This window comes from Lepidochelys olivacea (assembly GCF_965140295.1).
Source record: "Lepidochelys olivacea isolate rLepOli2 genome assembly, chromosome: 1".
Taxonomy (NCBI): Eukaryota; Metazoa; Chordata; order Testudines; family Cheloniidae; genus Lepidochelys; species Lepidochelys olivacea.
In genome coordinates, this window is record NC_140411.1 from 169125310 (window position 1) to 169143664 (window position 18355).

An 18355-nucleotide genomic window follows, 5' to 3' on the forward strand; every position below is an offset into this window, starting at 1 on the left:
CATTATTCCCAAGAGTACCTTTTCTGTTTGACTTTTTATTTTATTTGTTTTCCATACTTTGCATCTAGCCACTGTGCCCTGAAATATGGACAACGTCAAACCAAGAGAATTTTATTGCAATAAGCTACACATTGGGCAGCATGTACACAACATTGTATTTGCTGATACACATGCTGGGCTAGGGGAACTATTTAGCAATCTTCTTTTATCCACGGGCAGTCACGTTTCATTTTGCCTTTTTTATTTAATGAAACTAAATTGGCATGCAACTAAAGTGGATTGAGAATTTCTGAAATTCCATCAAAACCTTTTTCTTTTTTCTATTTTTTACAAGCTTACTGAATAACTGAAATTTTTTGAGAACTTGAAATTTCAGGGAAAGGTATTTGCAAAAAGTTTCTCCATAGTTCATGAAAAATAATTCTACTAGCTCTATATGAAGTACAGGCAGACTCATTATTTGATAGCAAACTAATCTCTATCAAACACAGGTAAAACGGGAGGTATAGTGCTGTGTCCAACTCCCTGGCTGCCAACCAGAATGTTCAATTTAGCAGAGAGAGTTTATATGAGCCATAATTTCCCCCTGACCTCTGGAATAATCTCTAAGTGCTCTAACTTGGCAATCAAATTTGGTGAAAATGGTAATTTCTGGTATCCCCATAGATGTTCACTATGCCTCTCTAGCTTCAGAGTGTGTTCTCAGCTATCATCCATGACTAAGAATTAGCAAACATCAGTTTTGTCTAAAACTTTCTTGAACGGGGCGTTCCTTTCCCTTACTGGGCCCTCAGGGTCTGTCAAGGCTCCTGTTTGTCTGCAATAAGTAATTTTTGTTAGTCTCCTTGAATGACACTCCACCATTTGTCCCCCACCCCAAACTTTGTTCCCCACTTTCTTTTTGGGATAGTGTTGTCTTGTGTCTTTACAATTTAGAATCGCCCAAACAAAGTGCTTTATAAGAAGAAATTGGAATTTGAAACCAACACTGTATCATATTTCTTGGTATTTTGAGGATTGGATGTGCCACTACTTAATGTGCTAACTTTCTCATTTCAGTGATCATGTCGTAGGCTGGCTGGCTCCTTAAAGAGAGTTAGGTCCAGCCTCCTGTGATAAATCAGCTGCCTCCCAGCTGATGCTGTGAGGCTACGGATGAGGTGAAAGCTTGAAGATCACCTGGACCTCACAAAAAACCTACAAGTAGTTCAGTTGAACCAGAGAGCTACACAGAGTGGAGAGGCTCTTGCAGGAGACCCTGGGGCAGGGGAAAGAACCTGGTTTATGTATGACGCTCAGGCAGATAGCCTGCAGAAGCAGGGAGACTCGCCTTAACTCCCAGACAGATGGCCTGTGGAGTGTGATCCTGCAGAGGGAGTAAACAGAATCTTCTGGAGGAACCTGAGTCAAGAGGAGGGAAGGATAGTTTGATATACAGAACTTGTGTTATTTTGAAGAAATAAAAGAGAACCTCTGAAGAAAGGAGGATTGGAATCCTGTAGCTGGAGAGTGTACTTTAGTGCACAGGCTGATTAGTTAGCCCACTAGCTGACCGACAACTACTGCACCAAATCCATCACAGGGCAGGAGAGGTGCTGGGCATCTGGTATCACAAGTGCTATCTCTGGGGAAGGAAATGGGAAACCAAGAGAAATTCTCTTTCTTGACCTGCAGAGGGGTGTGGCAAGGGGATTCTGCTAGAATGTTTACATGCAGAAAGGAGAAAGTATTTTTGATTTAGGCAAGAGGACAGAGAATTAATGAGGGAATAAATCCGTCACCACCAAGCTAGGAGTCTGCAGAGGCAAGTCCTGAAAGAACAAATGCAAGGGCAAAGTGCCACAAGCACCATTATCTCAAAGAAGCTACTGCAGTGGTTCAGCATATACCATCTCACCTTCAAAGAACAATGACACATAATTATTAGTGTCCTGTTGGCTCCCAGCAATGCATTTCCACAGCAATCCACCTTACTAAAGAGCAGGGAAAAAGAGAACGGGAATTCCCAGAACATGCATTTCTTGTCCTTAAAGTCTGTGCATTTTTTTGGTAATGTTTTGTTAGGTTGCACTGGCCACCGGTTGTGTCTGGCCTGCATATTGGAATGCTTAATCAATTTGATTTACAGGATTTGTGTTGAGTCCAACAGGCATACTTTAGGTTATTCTCAATACAGTATCATTTCACTGTGCCATACAGTTAATGTATAAAAGCATATCTGCAACAAAAGATAAAAAAGCAAACAACAAAAAAGCCACCACCAAAGGAAACATGGTTATATTTAATAGCAGCAGTTGCCAACATTTAATCCTTCTTATTTCAGCATCATCCAACCTCATTCCCCTGCACTGGCAAAATATGTGCCCACAGCAACTCTCATTTGGTTCACCGAGCTAATACTAGCAGCACTGACTAAAGTCACAGGTTCAGGTGACGATGTTTGTCTGTCCAGCTGTGCCTAATTTGTGGCAAGGCCTAAAACCTCCATAGTTTATTGAACACTTGGTCAGGCTCCCACAAACATTGTACAGAACGCAACAGGCAGACATTCAGAGACCCTGTACTGTAACTGCATGTCAGCAGTCCCTCTATGTGAGGATATGTGCACTGTTTCTTTCTGTGTAGCAGGAAGCCAGGCAGGATAGCCTGGAGGAAGAGTCTAGGAAGAAGCTACATAGCAAAGAAGAGAGAATCTTTTGGGATTATGCTGTTTTTCTTATTCTAATGAAGATTCTTGTTCAGTGTTTGAAGAAAGCAACTTTCCGTGATTCTTTGCCATTGTCACCTGCCCCTTTGCACTTAACCTGCCAAATCCATAATATATCACCATAATACACCCACCAAGTTTGTAGTTGAATTGTCCTAGTTTGGGTAGTTGGTAGCACTGCCAAACCCAAGTGTTAAAAAATCATGAGGTTGGCTTAAAAACATGAGATTAATAATAATAATAAAGAAAACACTTTGGATTCTTTTTATTTACCTTCTGTTTGAGGGCCTTTAGGGTGCACTCAGGTCATGTTTTCAAGCTTTTCTCTGCAACCATGAGGGCTAGAAACTTGCATAAAAAAAAAAAAAAAGCTGAGCTTCTCATAACTCCAGGAGCTGGGTCTTAAAGAAAAACACCAAATATTGTGAGACTCATGATAAAATCACGAGAGTTGACAACAGTGAGTTGAGATATAGCTTCTTAATTCAGGGCAGCAGTGGATATACAGGCTCACCGAGAATACATGTGGGGATGAAGATTCCATTAATATAAATGTTGTTGGATAGCAGCAGCACAGACGTGTCCGCTCCTGAAAAGCCTGGAGTTTATAAAAAATGTTTGCATCATACACTGTGTCTGGCCTGCCTGTGTACACATATAGAGATCAGCTACCCTGGATATGACTACACTGGAGGTGTAGTTTCCAGGTTGGATAGATATACCTCTGTTCAAGCTAGTATGCTAAAAATAGAAGTGTAGCTGCAGCAGGATGGGCTAAGTACCTAGGGTCTTGAATGGGATCGTACTTGCGGTGGCTAGCTGTACTGCCGCCCTCGCCACTGTAGCGTCTACTATATTTAGTGCACTAGCTCAGGGGTCGGCAACCTTTCAGAAGTGGGGTGCCTAGTCTTCATTTATTCACTCTAATTTAAGGTTTTGCATGCCAGTAATATATTTTAACATTTTTAGAAGGTCTCTTTCTATAAGTCTTTAATATATAACTAAACTATTGTTGCATGTAAAGTAAATAAGGTTTTAAAAATGTTTAAGAAGCTTCATTTAAAATTAAATTAAAATGCAGAGCCCCCTGGACCGGTGGCCAGGACCTGGGCAGTGTGAGAGGCATTGAAAAATCAGCTTGCGTGCCGCCTTTGGCACGCGTGCCATAGGTTGCCTACCCCTGCACTAGCTCAATCAGAGCTAGTGCAAGTATGTCTACCTCTGCTGGAAAGACTCTATGATCCATTAAGCTGGCATCACCATGATAACCCTTTTTGTCAGATATACCCCTGGGCTTGATGTGGAGGGACAGAACAGATATTTGGGTTCCCTCTACACATCCTGCATAGTTTGGGAAGCCCAGTAATGACCTCTTGTGCATTTGCCATGTTGATCACAATGCCCTGCAACATACCTCCGTAACAACAGCAACCACTATGTACCAAACTGATGCTCAGGTAAGCAGTAACTAGCTTCCACTGTGCAACCCAATCCATCAATTAATTTTCTTCTAAAGTAACAGGATGGGTCAGATGATTGGTCTAGAAACTGTACTACCAAGCTCTGATTCCTCCAAAGCAAGCAGCTCAGGAGGAAGTGGAGAGACTTTGGGTCTCCTCTGGAGAGAGTTGGTTATTTTCTAGTCCTAGTATGGTGCCCCAACACTGTTGGTATAAATGTGAACAACAACATAACAGTTATAATGTTATTACTACAGAACAAATAGATAAGTTCATGGACTGTTCAGTGCAAATATAAGATAGTAAGGTACTTTTAGAATTAAGTGAATATTTAAAATTATAATGTACTTTTTACACCTTTGCAAAATAATTTGTACATCTCTACTCATGGTCACTACAATTTTAAGTGTCATTATAAAGGCTGAGAGCAGACAGGATTGGCTACTAACTTTGTCTGTTACATACCAAGGAATCTCACAAAACCTGGATGACTGGGCAACAAAATGACACATGAAATTCAATGTTGATAAGTGCAAAGTAATGCACAGTGGAAAACATAATCCTAAGTATATATACAAAATGATGGGTTCTAAATTAGCTGTAAAGAGAGATATTGGAGTAATTGTGGACAATTCTCTGAAAACATCTGCTTAATGTGCCTCAGCGGTTAAAACAGCTAACAATATTAGGAACCATTAGGAAAGGGATGGATAACAAGACAGAAAATATCATAATGCCACTATATAAATCCGTGGCACATCCCCACCTCAAATACTGCCATGCATTTCTGGTTACCTTATCTCAAAAATATATATTAGAAATGAAAAACGTACAGAGAAGGGTAACAAAAATGATTAGGGGTATGGAACAGCTTCCATATGAGGAGAATTTAAAAAGACTGTGATTGTTCACCTTAGAAAAGAGACAACTAATGGGGGATATGATACAGGTCTATAAAATCATGAATGGTGTGGAGAAAGTGAACAGGGAACTGTTATTTACCCTTTCACATAACATATGAAATTAATAGGTAGCAGGTTTAAAACAAACATAAGGAAGTATTTCTTCACACAACACACAGTCAACCCGTGGAACTTGTTGCCAGGGGATGTTGTGAAGGTCAACAGTATAACTGAGTTCAAAAAAGAATTAGGTAAGTTCCTGGAGGATAGGTCCATCAATGGTTACTAGCCAAGATGGTCAGGATGCAACGCCAGGCTCTGGGTATCCCTATACCTCTAAGTGCCAGAAACTGGGAATGGACAACAGGGGATGGATCATTTGATAATTATGCTGTTCTGTTTGTTCCCTCTGATGCCTCTGGCACTGGCCACTGTCAGAAGACAGTATACTAGGCTAAATGGACCACAGGTCTGACCTAGTATGGCCATTCTTCTGTTCTTACATAACTAACTTCTCTTTTTATAGCATTGAACATTCTCATTACTTTCCCAATAAAATCTGACTTAAATTTACCTGTGACTTTATAAATGAGGCAAGTCTTTCTGTTACATCAATTTTATGCTAATCTAACTCTATTGATTTCAACAGAGTTATACTGCATAAAACCAGTGCTGCTGAGAATCAAGTTCATGATTTCATGTAAGGCCGTAGAAGGGAGTTTCATTATTTTTATAAGAACAATTTTCCATGACTACATTCTTCTCTATTCAGGGGAAAATAGGAACACCTAACAGGAGTGCATAACTGAGAGAGGAGGAGACAGATGGAGCAAAACATATCAGGAGCAGAGACTGGAGAAACATAGTACAGGGCCCAATAACTTGGGTGTCGAAAGTTGGACACGTTCATCTGTAGTTAGCAATCTAAATATCCATTTCAGGCATTAGGTGTTGAGTAGATGTCTAAACATGGTGTATATCTTTTGGTTCAAAAAATAGGATCTCAGGCAGTGGAGTCACCTCTCATTGCACTATTAATCAAGAAAGCCCCCTCAGAAGAACCAGTTTTTGTGGGGAGGGACAGAGGTTTTTACTTCTTCACAGCAAACTCCCAAATGCAGAAAGCATGTCCTCTCTCCTATGAGTCCAGTGTGAGGGAAACAGGACTGGACCCAGGACTCGGATTCAGATAAACACTTAAGCATGTACTTAAGTCAATCCTTATTCAGGAAGCACCTGACTTCAATGGTACTTAGCACATGCTTAAGTGTTTTGCTGAATTGGGGCCAAGGACAGCAAGCTGAAGAAAGTGGAAGAATAGGGAGCTTTATTTACATCAACTCTGCTTTAGTTGAGCAGCCTGGTAATTTCTGCATACAGATTTATTTATTTCATTAATTGTAATATGTCAGAATGATTCAACTTTTCTACTTAGATGGTTTAGCTTGCTGTGTAGTCAGCACACACTGAACTTTCTGAGGCAAGTGGGCCCTAGTGGCCTACCTATAATGTCTTCTTGATGCAGCCCATCAGAGCTGTGTAGCAGTTTGTTTTGTTTAATACAAAGCAAATAATACTCCTTGGAATTTTTCCATTGCAGAATAATGGAAAATGGAACTTTCAGAAATGTATTTTTAGAACAAAGTTCTTGCTGTGACTTCACTAAGTAGATCAGAATACTGGAATGAAGATTTCCATTTTTCAGAAAAAGCACTTAACTTTCAATTATCAAAAGTGCTCTGTTGTAAGAATGGCTATAAAGCACTAAATATTTGCAGTTAGTCATCTAGAAATATCTATTCTGGATCTGGAGCTTCACCTCTGCAGAATCTCTGCTTAGAATGGACTGACAAAGCTCCACAGCTCAATGGGACGTGCACACCTTCTGTGGAGTACCAAGATCAGTTCTGCAGGGTCCTCCCACAAACAAGTGCACAGAGGGTGGGTGGCGGTGGGATCTGGGTAGTGATGAGTGGAGGTGGAATGATCCATTTCAAGGTTGCCAGTATCTTTTTGGGGCTCTTACATCTAGAGAGAAAGACCACTCATCCCACAGAGAAGAGAGTAGCACACTGCTTGATATTTGGTCTGTAGGCTGCTGTCCAGGATTCTGGATTAAAAGCACTAAACTATAAGGCTGAGATTTTCAGTCACTTACTGAATACCCAAATTATTTCTGTGGCTTTGAAAATCCCACCCCAAGGATTCCAGTCATTTGTGCTCTTTGATATTACAAGTTTCAAATTCCTCCTCTAGGAGTTTGAGAGCTCACAATTGGCAAGTTACGTTTTAAGAAAAACTGAGTATCAACCATTGTATATCCATTTACCTTGCACTTACATGTATACTTTGTTTCTCTTAATAAAATATCAGTGTCTGCCTATAAACCTGACACCATGAGGAAAGCCTTGTAGCCTGAAATATTGGTATTTTTACTGTGAAGATACACACAAGCATACTTAAGTAAAAGGATTTCTCACTGTTGTGCTGCAATTGACTTAGCATTTTGGATTCAGAGAAAAATCAAAATCAAATTGCCTAGCTAGTTTACAGTAGATACAAATAAAGTTTAAGATATTAAATATAAAAAACATTTCATTTACACTACAGTTGTGAAACGAAATGACAATAGCAAGGAAACTCAAGGCTGAATTCACTGTTAAATTTAAACACAGCACAAAAGTCTGAGTTTAGGGCCCAATCTGGCAGTCACTTGAGCACTTGCCCATTAACTCAACATGATTACTTACGTGTATAAATTTCAGCATGTGTGTAAGTGTTTGAAGGATTGTGGCCTAAGAATGAAGTACCAACATTAATTAATCTGATAGAATCAGCCAGACACTCATCATAATGTATACTTCCCTGATATTACAAAAATGTCCCTGAAAGATAATAAAAAGAACACTATCTGACCCAAAGCCTTTGATGGTTGCTTTGGACTGGCTATGGCATCCTGAGATCTTGAGGGAGAAGGAAAACTTAGGCAGTTCTTTAAAAAAAAAAAAAGTTATGGACTCAACAGACCAAGAGGGCTCCCTGTAGAGTTTTTCCACAGTGTATTTAGAATATTTTGTAAAAGGCTATTATTTATCCAAAAGACTTAAATGCTTCTAGAGGAGCAGTTTCAGTCTATTGTGAAAGTATACATTTAGAGTGTATTATATGTACTAAAAGTGGGTTGTAAAAGTCTTAATAAAAAAAAAAGAGACACAAGGTGGGTGAGGTAATATCTTTTATTGGACCAACTTCTGTTGGTGAAAGAGACAAGTTTTTGAGCTTACACAGAGCTGTTCTTCAGATCTAGGAGAGGTACTCAAAATGTCTTAGGTAAATACAAGGTGGAACCTACTGTTAAGTATAAACAGTTAACATGTTGCAAGGTGAAATGGGCAGTTAACACCTCTGCAGTCATATGACAAAGGAAGGTTAGTGGGTTACAGATCCTTGTAATCAGCCATAAATCCAGTGTCTTCACTGAGTCCATGATTTTTAGTGTCTAGCAGAGTGTGATAAGGTGTGTTCTCCACACTTGCCCTGAAAGGGTTAATGTAGACCAGAGGGGCCAATTAATTACTCTGCAAACTGGGGGGAACTAAGGCCAAGGGGAAAGCCCTAATTAAGGGAAGATCATCTGTGTAGGAACAGGAATGGGGCTCTACAAAGCCAGAGAGCTGATAGCAGAGAGAGGCTGCAGGGAAGTAGTCTGTAGTCACTCCCTGGGAGAAGGGGTGTGTGTTTGGGGCTATAGAAATTAGCTTGCAGTTACCATCTGAGAGGAGAGAGATTGGGCTGGCAAACCTGGGGGAGGGGAGGGTTTGCCAGAAAGAGTACGAAAGGCTCAGGCAAAAAGGCAGCAAGGTTCAGGATGGTGCAAACCTGGGCTGCTGACTAGAGGGTCCTGAGCTGGAATCCAGACTAGAGGGTGGCCCCAGGTTCCCCTGCCAGCCACTGTGGAAGTAGCACCATCGGGGCAGTGAATGAGAAGGCTGACTAAGACTGCTAGTAAGGAACTGACTTTGATACCTCGGAAGGGGGAAGCATGCATAGGGACCTGGCTGGAGGGCCAAGTCACGAAGAAGGAGCATCTTGAGTCGCAGAAAGCACGAGAGAGTGCAGCAAGGTGTGCAGCGAGTAGCAGAAGGGGACTCTGGACTGGGAAAGAGGTAATTCCCAGAGTGGCCAGGACGAGGTGTCACCTGTGGTGAGGGGACCTGGTGAATTTATGAATTTAAGTTTCCAAGCTCATCTTTTGAAGGTGTTGTGCAGGTTTTCTTTGCAGATGAGGACTGAGAGGTCAGATATGATCGTTTTGTGAAAACTGTTCACCCATGGGACATAGCGTGTTTTTGTCTCTTTCACCTGCAGAATTTGATCCAATAAAAAAATATGACCTCATCCACCCTCTCTCTCTCTCTCTTTCTCTCTCACATCCTGGGACCAACACAGGTACTACAACACCGCAAACAATTTTTTTTTTAAATTAAAAAAATAGTCACTTTGGATGTAAAGTAGCAATAACAGATTATCTGGGTAACTTTGTTTATAAATATCACAAGCAGCAAAGATAGTCATACATAGCACTCTTCATCCAGAGATCTCAGTGTGTTTTACATAGAAAAGTAAACATCACTATTTCCATTTTACAAAGGATAAACAGATGCACAGAGAGGTGAAGTGACTTGTCCAGGGTCACATAGGAAGTCACTGCAGAACTGGGAATAGCACCCAGGTTTCCTGACTATCATTCAGTGCCCTAGACATTCAAAACTACTGGCTCACTCAAATTAGGGCTATTTGCTGCAGAAAATATCCACAGCCTTCTGAGACAGCAGGAAGATCAGCAGACTGAAGAAAGGCTAACATACCATCATACACCCCACAAAACTTTACACCAGAATTCTGTATTCTGGGCCCATTCATTTTACCTTTCCTACAAATCCCACAGGCCCACCCCTGTTCTCTGTATTCTGGACAGCCACCATTATCCTCCATCCCTTCCCCTGTCATCTTTTTGGTGAGTAGTGGGAAGGACAGAAAATGAGGTTTCTCCAGACCAGTGGCCCCCGGCATCATCTCCTTAGCTGACAGAAGACAGATAAAGAAACATCATTGGACCACATAGCTCCTTTGAAAATATTTCCCAGTTTACATGAGGAAAGCACCCGCCTTTGCATTTAAATGTCAGAGGATACCTGCTGTCATTTACATGAGCTTGAGTGTTCCTGGGAAAGATATGATCTGAAGCAGCCATCAAAAGTGAAACTGTCATCATTCTGCAGCTACTGTGGAGGGGCACTGACCCCAGGAATAGGGAGCCAGCTCTTTGCCTGCTAAACCTCCAAGTTTCCATGGACCAACAGAAATGGTCCGATTCTGTGGTGAGTTGGGCTACTTTCTGTTATGCTTGCATCACAAACTACGGCCCTAAAGGCATCTTAGCAGGCAACAGGAGGATTCCCCCAACAGTGTAGCAGCTCATATGTCGAAAGTGTGGCTGAGACAAAGGGAACATGGCAGAGGTGTTAACATCCTTGTGATCACTGACATAGTGGGGGCTTGTCAAGGTTCCTTCCCCACTCTGAATTCTAAGGTACAGATGTGGGGACCTGCATGAAAGACCCCCTAAGCTTATTCTTACCAGCTTAGGTTAAAAACTTTCCCAAGATACAAACTTTGCCTTGTCCTTGAACAGTATGCTGCCACCACCGAGCGTTTTAAACAAAGAACAGGGAAAGAGACCACTTGGAGACGTCTTCCCGCAAAATATCCCCCCAAGCCCTACACCCCCTTTCCTGGGGAAGGCTTGATAATAATCCTTTCCAATTGGTACAGGTGAACACAGACCCAAACCCTTGGATCTTAAGAACAATGAAAAATCAATCAGGTTCTTAAAAGAAGAATTTTCATTAAAGAAGAGGTAAAAGAATCACCTTTGTAAAATCAGGATAGTAAATACCTTACAGGGTAATCAGATTCAAAACATAGAGAATCCCTCTAGGCAAAACCTTAAGTTACCAAAAGACACAAAAACAGGAATATACATTCCCTCCAGCACAGCTTATTTTACAAGCCATTAAACAAAAGAAAATCTAACGCATTTTCTAGCTAGATTACTTACTAACTTTACAGGAGTTGCAAGGCTTACATTCCTGATCTGTTCCCAGTAAAAGCATCACACAGACAGACAGAACCCTTTGTTCCCCCCCGCCCTCCAGATTTGAAAGTATTTTGTCCCCTCATTGGTCATTTTGGGTCAGGTGCCAGCGAGGCTACCTTAGCTTCTTAACCCTTTACAGGTGAAAGGGTTTTGCAGCTGGCCAGGAGGGATTTTATAGCACTATAGTATATAGTATAGCACTATATATATAGCACTATATATATAGTATACAGAAAGGTGGTTACCCTTCCCTTTATATTTATGACAGGGCTGTTGACCAAACAGCATAAATTAGAGTAACCTTCAGGATACTCTAATTCAGTGGTTCTCAAGCAGGAGTCCAGGGCAGGGCCACAAGCAGGTTTCAGGGGGGTCTGCCAAGCAGGACCAGCATTAGACTTGCTGGGGCCCAGGGCAGACAGCCGAAGCCCCACTGCATGGGGCTGAAGGCGGAAGCCCAGAGCCCCGCCACCCAGGGTGGAAGCCAAAGTCTGAGCAATTTAGCTTTGCGAGGCCCCCTGTAGCATCGGACCCAGGCAATTGCCCTGCTTGCTACCTACTAACGCTGGCCCTGGCTTTTATATGCAGAAAAACAGTTGTTGTGGCACTGGTGGGACATGGAGTTTTCAATAGCATATTGGGAGGGACCTCAGAAAGAAAAAGAAAGAACCCCTGCTCTAATTTATGCTGGAGACTGACCTGGGTCCAGAATGGCCTAAGATTAAGCTTAGGGGAGAAATGTAAGAAAAACCTTTGTATACCAGCCCTATCTTGCCACAGCTTCACTGAATGCTTTGTAGCCTCAGTGAAATATCTTGCCTGGAGCCTATCTTGGACTGGATATAGGCTTTAAACCATTTTACAAAGTATCTGCGCAATCCCTCTCCCATTGAAATAAGTAGTGACATTCCTATTCACTCCAATGGCAGCAGGATGGGCCCTGCTACGGTTTGCACACAAATAATTTGTAAATAAATAAAAAAAACCATCGGAACAGCCACAATGGCTAAATTTCCCTGCACTGGGTTGAAAATTCAAACCAATCTCCTTGTTGCTATGGTTTCTCTCTGTGCAGATGTGAAGTCCCATTAAATTTTTAGAGCTCAGATGTACACCACTGAAACACTCACAGTAACTTAACTATGGTGTACGGGGAGACTTTGGCAAACCAGTAAAGTGCCTGAAACCACTACGGCTTATTGCTAAAAGCAGCCAAGTCAGTAGGCTGTAAATTAGCCATGTCAGCAGGCTTAGCTTAACCAAGGCAGGAGGGGAAGGGTGCCACAGAAAGGGCAGCTTGAGCCCATGTTCTTCCTGATAAGAATTGTGTTGAAGTTGCTGATATATGCATCTTAGAAGAGCAGGATGTGCCCCAGGAATGTCTCTTGGGGCCTCAAGGCTGCAAACATTGGAAAAACCCACACCTGGTTAATCGATAATCAGAAGGAACCTCTCACTTGACCATTGAAACTGCTTACTTAACAAGTTTGCTTTAAGGGACATGTCATTCTATTACTAATGTATAAATAAAGGGGAAAAGTTTGAGGTAGGGGGACTCTTCAGGACTGGATTCTCCCACTGGATGCATCTTGTGTTCCCCACTAGCAGACGGGCTGTTGCTGTGCCACTCGAGAGCCACACTCAGCTTTGGTAATTATCAAGGGTTGGGGGTGTTTTACTAACCTGTTGCAGACATGTGTACAAGTGCTTGAGACTAAGTAAAGTTTAGCTTTAAGTGAAAGCACTCTTGTGTTGTCCTGTTTGTGCCAGCCATCTATCGGTTGGACAGCCGTGTCTCCCCTGATTTATTTCCTGACACCACTTTGCACAGAGTAAAAGTTACCAAGAGCTTTGGGTTGAAAGAACCCCGGGTAACAATGGCACCACAAATATATTGTTTCACGGTTGGGTTTTTTTAAAAATCTAATCTACATGGTATAGAATCAGTTAAAAATAAAAATCAAAGTTTACCTGAAGTTGCTGTTCTAGTTCTGGAAAAGCCAAAGGAAAGGTGTTTTCAGGAGGAGTATCATCTAAAATGTAAACAGACATTTTGAAAGATAACACTTACTATAAAGGCATTTCACATGCTCAGTTGACATAGTATGGCATGTATGTTGTCCCTTCTGTCCTGATCCTGCGAAGACTTACACACATACTTAACTTGATACAAATGCGTAGTCCTACTGAACTTAGTGGAACTACTCATGGGTGTAAAGTTAAGTCTCTGCAGGACTGGAGCCTTACTTTGTGTTACAATAATCCTGAAACAGAGTCACACTTATAGAATGTATTATAGCACAGTAAATTAATCAATCAATCAAAACATCAAGACAATTTCTATCCCCTGCTTCCCAATTACAGAACAAATAATTCAGGTGTCTGCCATACACACCCATGCCTTCAATGAGCTCGTGACTTCAGTAAAGAGTGAGGCCTTGTCTACACTGGCAAGTTTCTGCGCAGGAAAGCAGCTTTCTGCGGTATAACTCCCAAAGTGTAGACACTGCCAAGCCACTTAGCGCGCAGAAACTGCGCAGTTGCAGCACTTAAAAAACCCACCCTGACGAGAGGCGCAGAGCTTTCTGTGCTGGGGCTACAGCGCCACGGTGCCGGTGTAGACACCCTCGTTGCTTACAGCCCTGCAATTGGCCTCCGGGAGGTGTCCCACAATGCCTGTTCTCGCCTCTCTGGTCATGGGGTTCAACTCTACTGCCCTGCCCTCAGGTGACCAACCGTGAGCCCCGCCCCTTAAATTTCTTGGAAATTATGAAAGTCCCCTTCCTGTTTGCTCGCTGACATGTGAAGTGGTCTCAGCACATCTTTCCAGGTGGCCATGCCTGCTCCACGCACTAGGCGATCCCCCACTTGGAGCAATGCCGAGCTGCTGGACCTCATCAGATTTGGGGAGGGGAGGCTGTCCAGTCCTAGCTGCACTCCAGCAGTAGGAATTATGATACCTACAGACAGTTCACGATGCATGACAGAAAGGGGCCATGACCGGGACACACTGCAGTGCAGGGTCAAAGTGAAGGAGCTGTGAAACGCTTACCACAAGGCACGGGAGGCAAACCGCCGCCCCGGTGCTGCGCCCACAAGCTGCTGGTTCTACAAAGAGCTGGATGTGATAATCGGTGGTGACGCCACCTCCATTGCGAAGGCCCCTGTGGATACTTCGGTTGCTCGCGGGCTAGTCGAGAATGGACGGAGCCAGGAGGAGGAAATCTTGGACGAAGATGTGGAGGGGGAGGCAGAGGACGACTCAGAGGTCAGAAGGCCATGTAGTCAGGAGCTCTTCTTTACCTTGGAGGAGGCTAGCCAGTCACAGCTGTTGGAGTTTGGCAAAGCACAAACAGGAGAGGAGCCCCCTGGTAAGTGGCTTCGATTTTGGGAATCGCTGAAGCAAGTTGTTGGGGGCAGGAGGGTTGCAGAAAGCAGTCTTGGGTCTGCATGATGCGCATACCACTGCACGTCTAGCCTGAACAGCGGAACAGAGTGTTGATTGACTCCCTCACTTCACAGGAATCTGCCTCAGAGATCTCCAGGAAACTCTCGTGGAGATACTGGGCAATCCACTGCCCCAGGTTCTTTGGCAGAGCTGCTTTGTTTCTTGTCCCATTAAGAGTAACTTTCCCATGCCACTCTGCCATCACTGTGGGGCCAGGAACCATTGCTGCAAACAGGTGAGCCACAGAAGGGCCAGGGCGGAAGCCGCAGTATTGGAGAAGACCCTCCCTTGATTCCCTGCTCACCCTCTACAGCGAGTTATCTTCCATAATGAACACAGCCTGTGGAAAATGTGGGGACAGGAATGATTATAGGGCCCCCCCATAGTGCTGGCTCTCCCCAAAAGTCAAATGCCCAGTGTAAAGTATGGTCCCGGAACACTGATTTCCACTGCCCCTGCGGTTACTCACCATTTTGGGGGTCTTGTGGCTCATGTGTGCTTTCCTGGGGTCAGCCAGTTAATGACAGGTATGTGAATAGTGGTTTTACATCAGTGGTCTGTGTGTTGCAAACAATACTGCTTCTGTAAAATGTTGCATTTTGGCTTCCCAGATACGACCTTGGGAGCCCAGCCTCCCTCTTCGTTATCACTGGCTGAACTGCTGCGCAGAATTAGTAAGTGGCCACGAAGAACTAAAGAGGACTTTCTGCGTGATGTCATGATGCACTCCGCGGCCGAAAAACAGGAATTGAAGGAGTGGCGGGACAGCAAGAAGAGGCACCGAAAGGAGAATGCAGCGCGCCAGAATGAAGCCACGGAGTGGCCCTTAAACGTTATGGAGCGCCAAGTGGACATGCTCCAGGCGCTACTAGCTCTGCAAACCAAGCAGCTCCGTGCCCGCCCTCCCCTGCAGCCGCTGTCACAAAACTCTTTCCCATGCGCCCCCTAGACACCACCACACTCTTATCAACCTCCTGGCCCCAGTCTGTACCCACAGCATTCCACTCCCCCCCTCCCCCCCGTCACAGTCCAGCATGGCGGACTCCCAGTACCCACTGCACTCAACACCCATCCCTCTGCAGTTTAGCCCTCCTGAAGTACAGTACCCGCTGCACTGTACTCCAAAGGACAAGGCTGCATATGATACCTGGACATACACAAATCTTTAACGTCCCTGGGACCCCACCTCCTCATGGGACCCTTCCTTCCCCTATCCTCCACCCCCCACAGGGCTGATGTGTTTTTTTGTTTGTCTCTCTCCTCCGGTTGTTGTTTTTTAATAAAAGAATTGTTTTGGTTTGAAAGAAATCTTTATTCCATTAATTGAAAGCAAAGAGAGCCTGCAAAGCAACAGGCAATTTTCTTAAACCTTCATAGTGCATCGTCTGCACCAATCACAATCACCTCCTAGCATTACAAGCACTGCACTCCTGAGCATGGCAACAAATATTAGTGGCTTTCAGCTTCAAATTGCTGCCTCAAGGCATCCCTGATCCTTATGGCCCCTGTCCCTGGTTGTTCAAATTCAGCCTCCAGGCGCTGAGCCTCAGTGGTCCAGCCCTGAGTGAAGCTTTCACCTTTCCCTTCACAAATATTATGGAGCGTACAGCATGCAGCTATAAGCATAGGAATAGTGTCATCAGCCAGATCCAGCCTCCCATATAGGCAGAGCTAGCGGGCCTTTAAATGGCCAAAAGCACGCTCAACAGTCATTCTGCACTTGCTCAGCCTGTTGTTGAGCTGCTCCTTGCTGCTGTCAAGGTTCCCCATGTATGGCTTCATAAGCCACGGCATTAAGGGTAGGGAGGTTCTCCCAGGATCACAATGGACATTTCAACTTCCCCTAAGGTGATCTTCTGGTCCGGGAAGAAAGTCCCTGCTTGCAGCTTCCTGAACAGGCCAGTGTTCCAAAAGATGTGTGTGTCATGCACCTTTCCAGACCAGCCTGTGTTAATGCCCACGGTGAGCCACAAATGCCTGGAGAACTATAGAGAAATACCCCTTCCAATTAATGTACTCAGTGGCTAGGTGGTCTGGTGCCAGAATTGGAATATGCATGCCATCTATCGCCCCTCTGCAGTTAGGGAAGCCCATTTGTGCAAAGTCATCTACAATATCATGCACATTGCTCAGAGTCGCGGTCTTTCACAGCAGGATGCGATTAATGGCTCTGCACACTTCCATCAACACGAGTCCAATGGTTGACTTTCCCACTCTGAACTGGTTAGCGACCGATCGGTGGCAGTCTGGAGTAGCCAGCTTCCACAGTGCAATCGCCACGTGCTTCTTCAGTGACAGGGCAGCTCTCATTCTCGTGTCCTTGCGCCACAGAGCTGGGGCAAGCTCATCACACAGTCCCATAAATGTGGCTTTCCTCATGCGAAATTTCTGCAGCCACTGCTCATCATCCCAGATGTAGATGATGATATGATCCCACAACTCAATACTTGTTTCCTGAGCCCAAAAGCGGCGTTCCACTGTGGTGAGCACCTCCGTGAATGCCACAAGAAATCTCGTGTCATAGCTACTACATGTGGCGAGATCAATCTCAAACTCCTCTTGCCTTTGTAGTTTAAGGAATAACTCCACTGCCACTCGTGACGTGTTAGTGAGAGCGAGAGGCATATTGGTCAACAGTGCGGGATCCATTCCTGAAGACCAAAGAGGCAGAGCGTGCAGTATACAAACCATTAAAACATGGCATCAAATGAGGACGGAAGCACAGGGATTGCTGGGATGCGAAGCAAGGCATCACGGGGCACTGGGACAGGACCCAGGATGCCCTGCGACCCCCTTCGCCTTTTCACGAAGCTCTTAGCGGCAGAAAAGGAAAAGATGCTGTGTGGGATAGCTGCCCAGAATGCATCGCTCCAAATACCGCTGAAAGTGCCACAAGTGTGAACAAGCTATTGCGCAGGCAGCTGATAGTGTGAACACACAACAGCGGTTTCCCTTCAGCGCTCTCTGAGCGGTGATGTAACTGCCGGTGATGTAACTCTGCCAGTTTAGACATATCCTAAAGAGAGTTCATCACCTGCTAGGGGGTACTCAGAACATTGCAGGGTTGGGCCCAATTGTAAGTATGACTTCTAAACAGTCTTGAAAATGACTTTTCTGCTGTGGTTTACTAGGGCTAAAATAACAATATGAGAAACAGTTTCCCCCCTGTAGTAAGTGTAATGCCCATGGAACACACCACAGATTCTTTGTGTAGCTAGAGAGGAATGATACAGCACAGACAGCAGCAGTGCAAGCTTCTCCATATCACATTACTTATGTGTCTTTACTCTGACCTGGAAGGATCCACCTGCAGGGATGAAGTTAATTTATTCATTATGCTCATTCAAATCAAGGGCTCTTTAACATAGGCTGCCAACCAGGTGTGACTGAGTGCCAGTCATGCCCATTTTGTGGTGCTCACTAGGAACTGGACTGAGAATAGAAATGTGAATCATACTCCTGTGGGAATATTAATTACTCATAGTCACTGTCACACGAACAGTTTTGCATTGGATTTCACTGTTGTTTCTGTATCTTGCTGCAGGTTACAGATCTTTATTATTAGCTAGCTTTCAGAGTCTGTTGTATGCAATGTCACAATTAAACCACGGTTGTTTACGCAGTAGAAAACTGCTGAGGCAGGATCTTGTAAGCTGCTTTTTGCTGTCAGACCTCTGT

At 43.9% G+C, this 18355-nt stretch overlaps 1 protein-coding gene across 1 annotated transcript in view; it reads right to left on the reverse strand.

Annotated features, from left to right (window-relative positions):
* The window catches only part of MAP3K7CL (MAP3K7 C-terminal like), an 82934-nt gene that overhangs the window by 23924 nt on the left and 40655 nt on the right, over nt 1–18355 (reverse strand). Inside the window, exon 4 of the mRNA XM_084646134.1 lies at nt 13201–13262. Within this exon, the coding sequence (XP_084502260.1) occupies nt 13201–13262 (62 nt within the window). The remainder of the gene's footprint in view (nt 1–13200; nt 13263–18355) is intronic.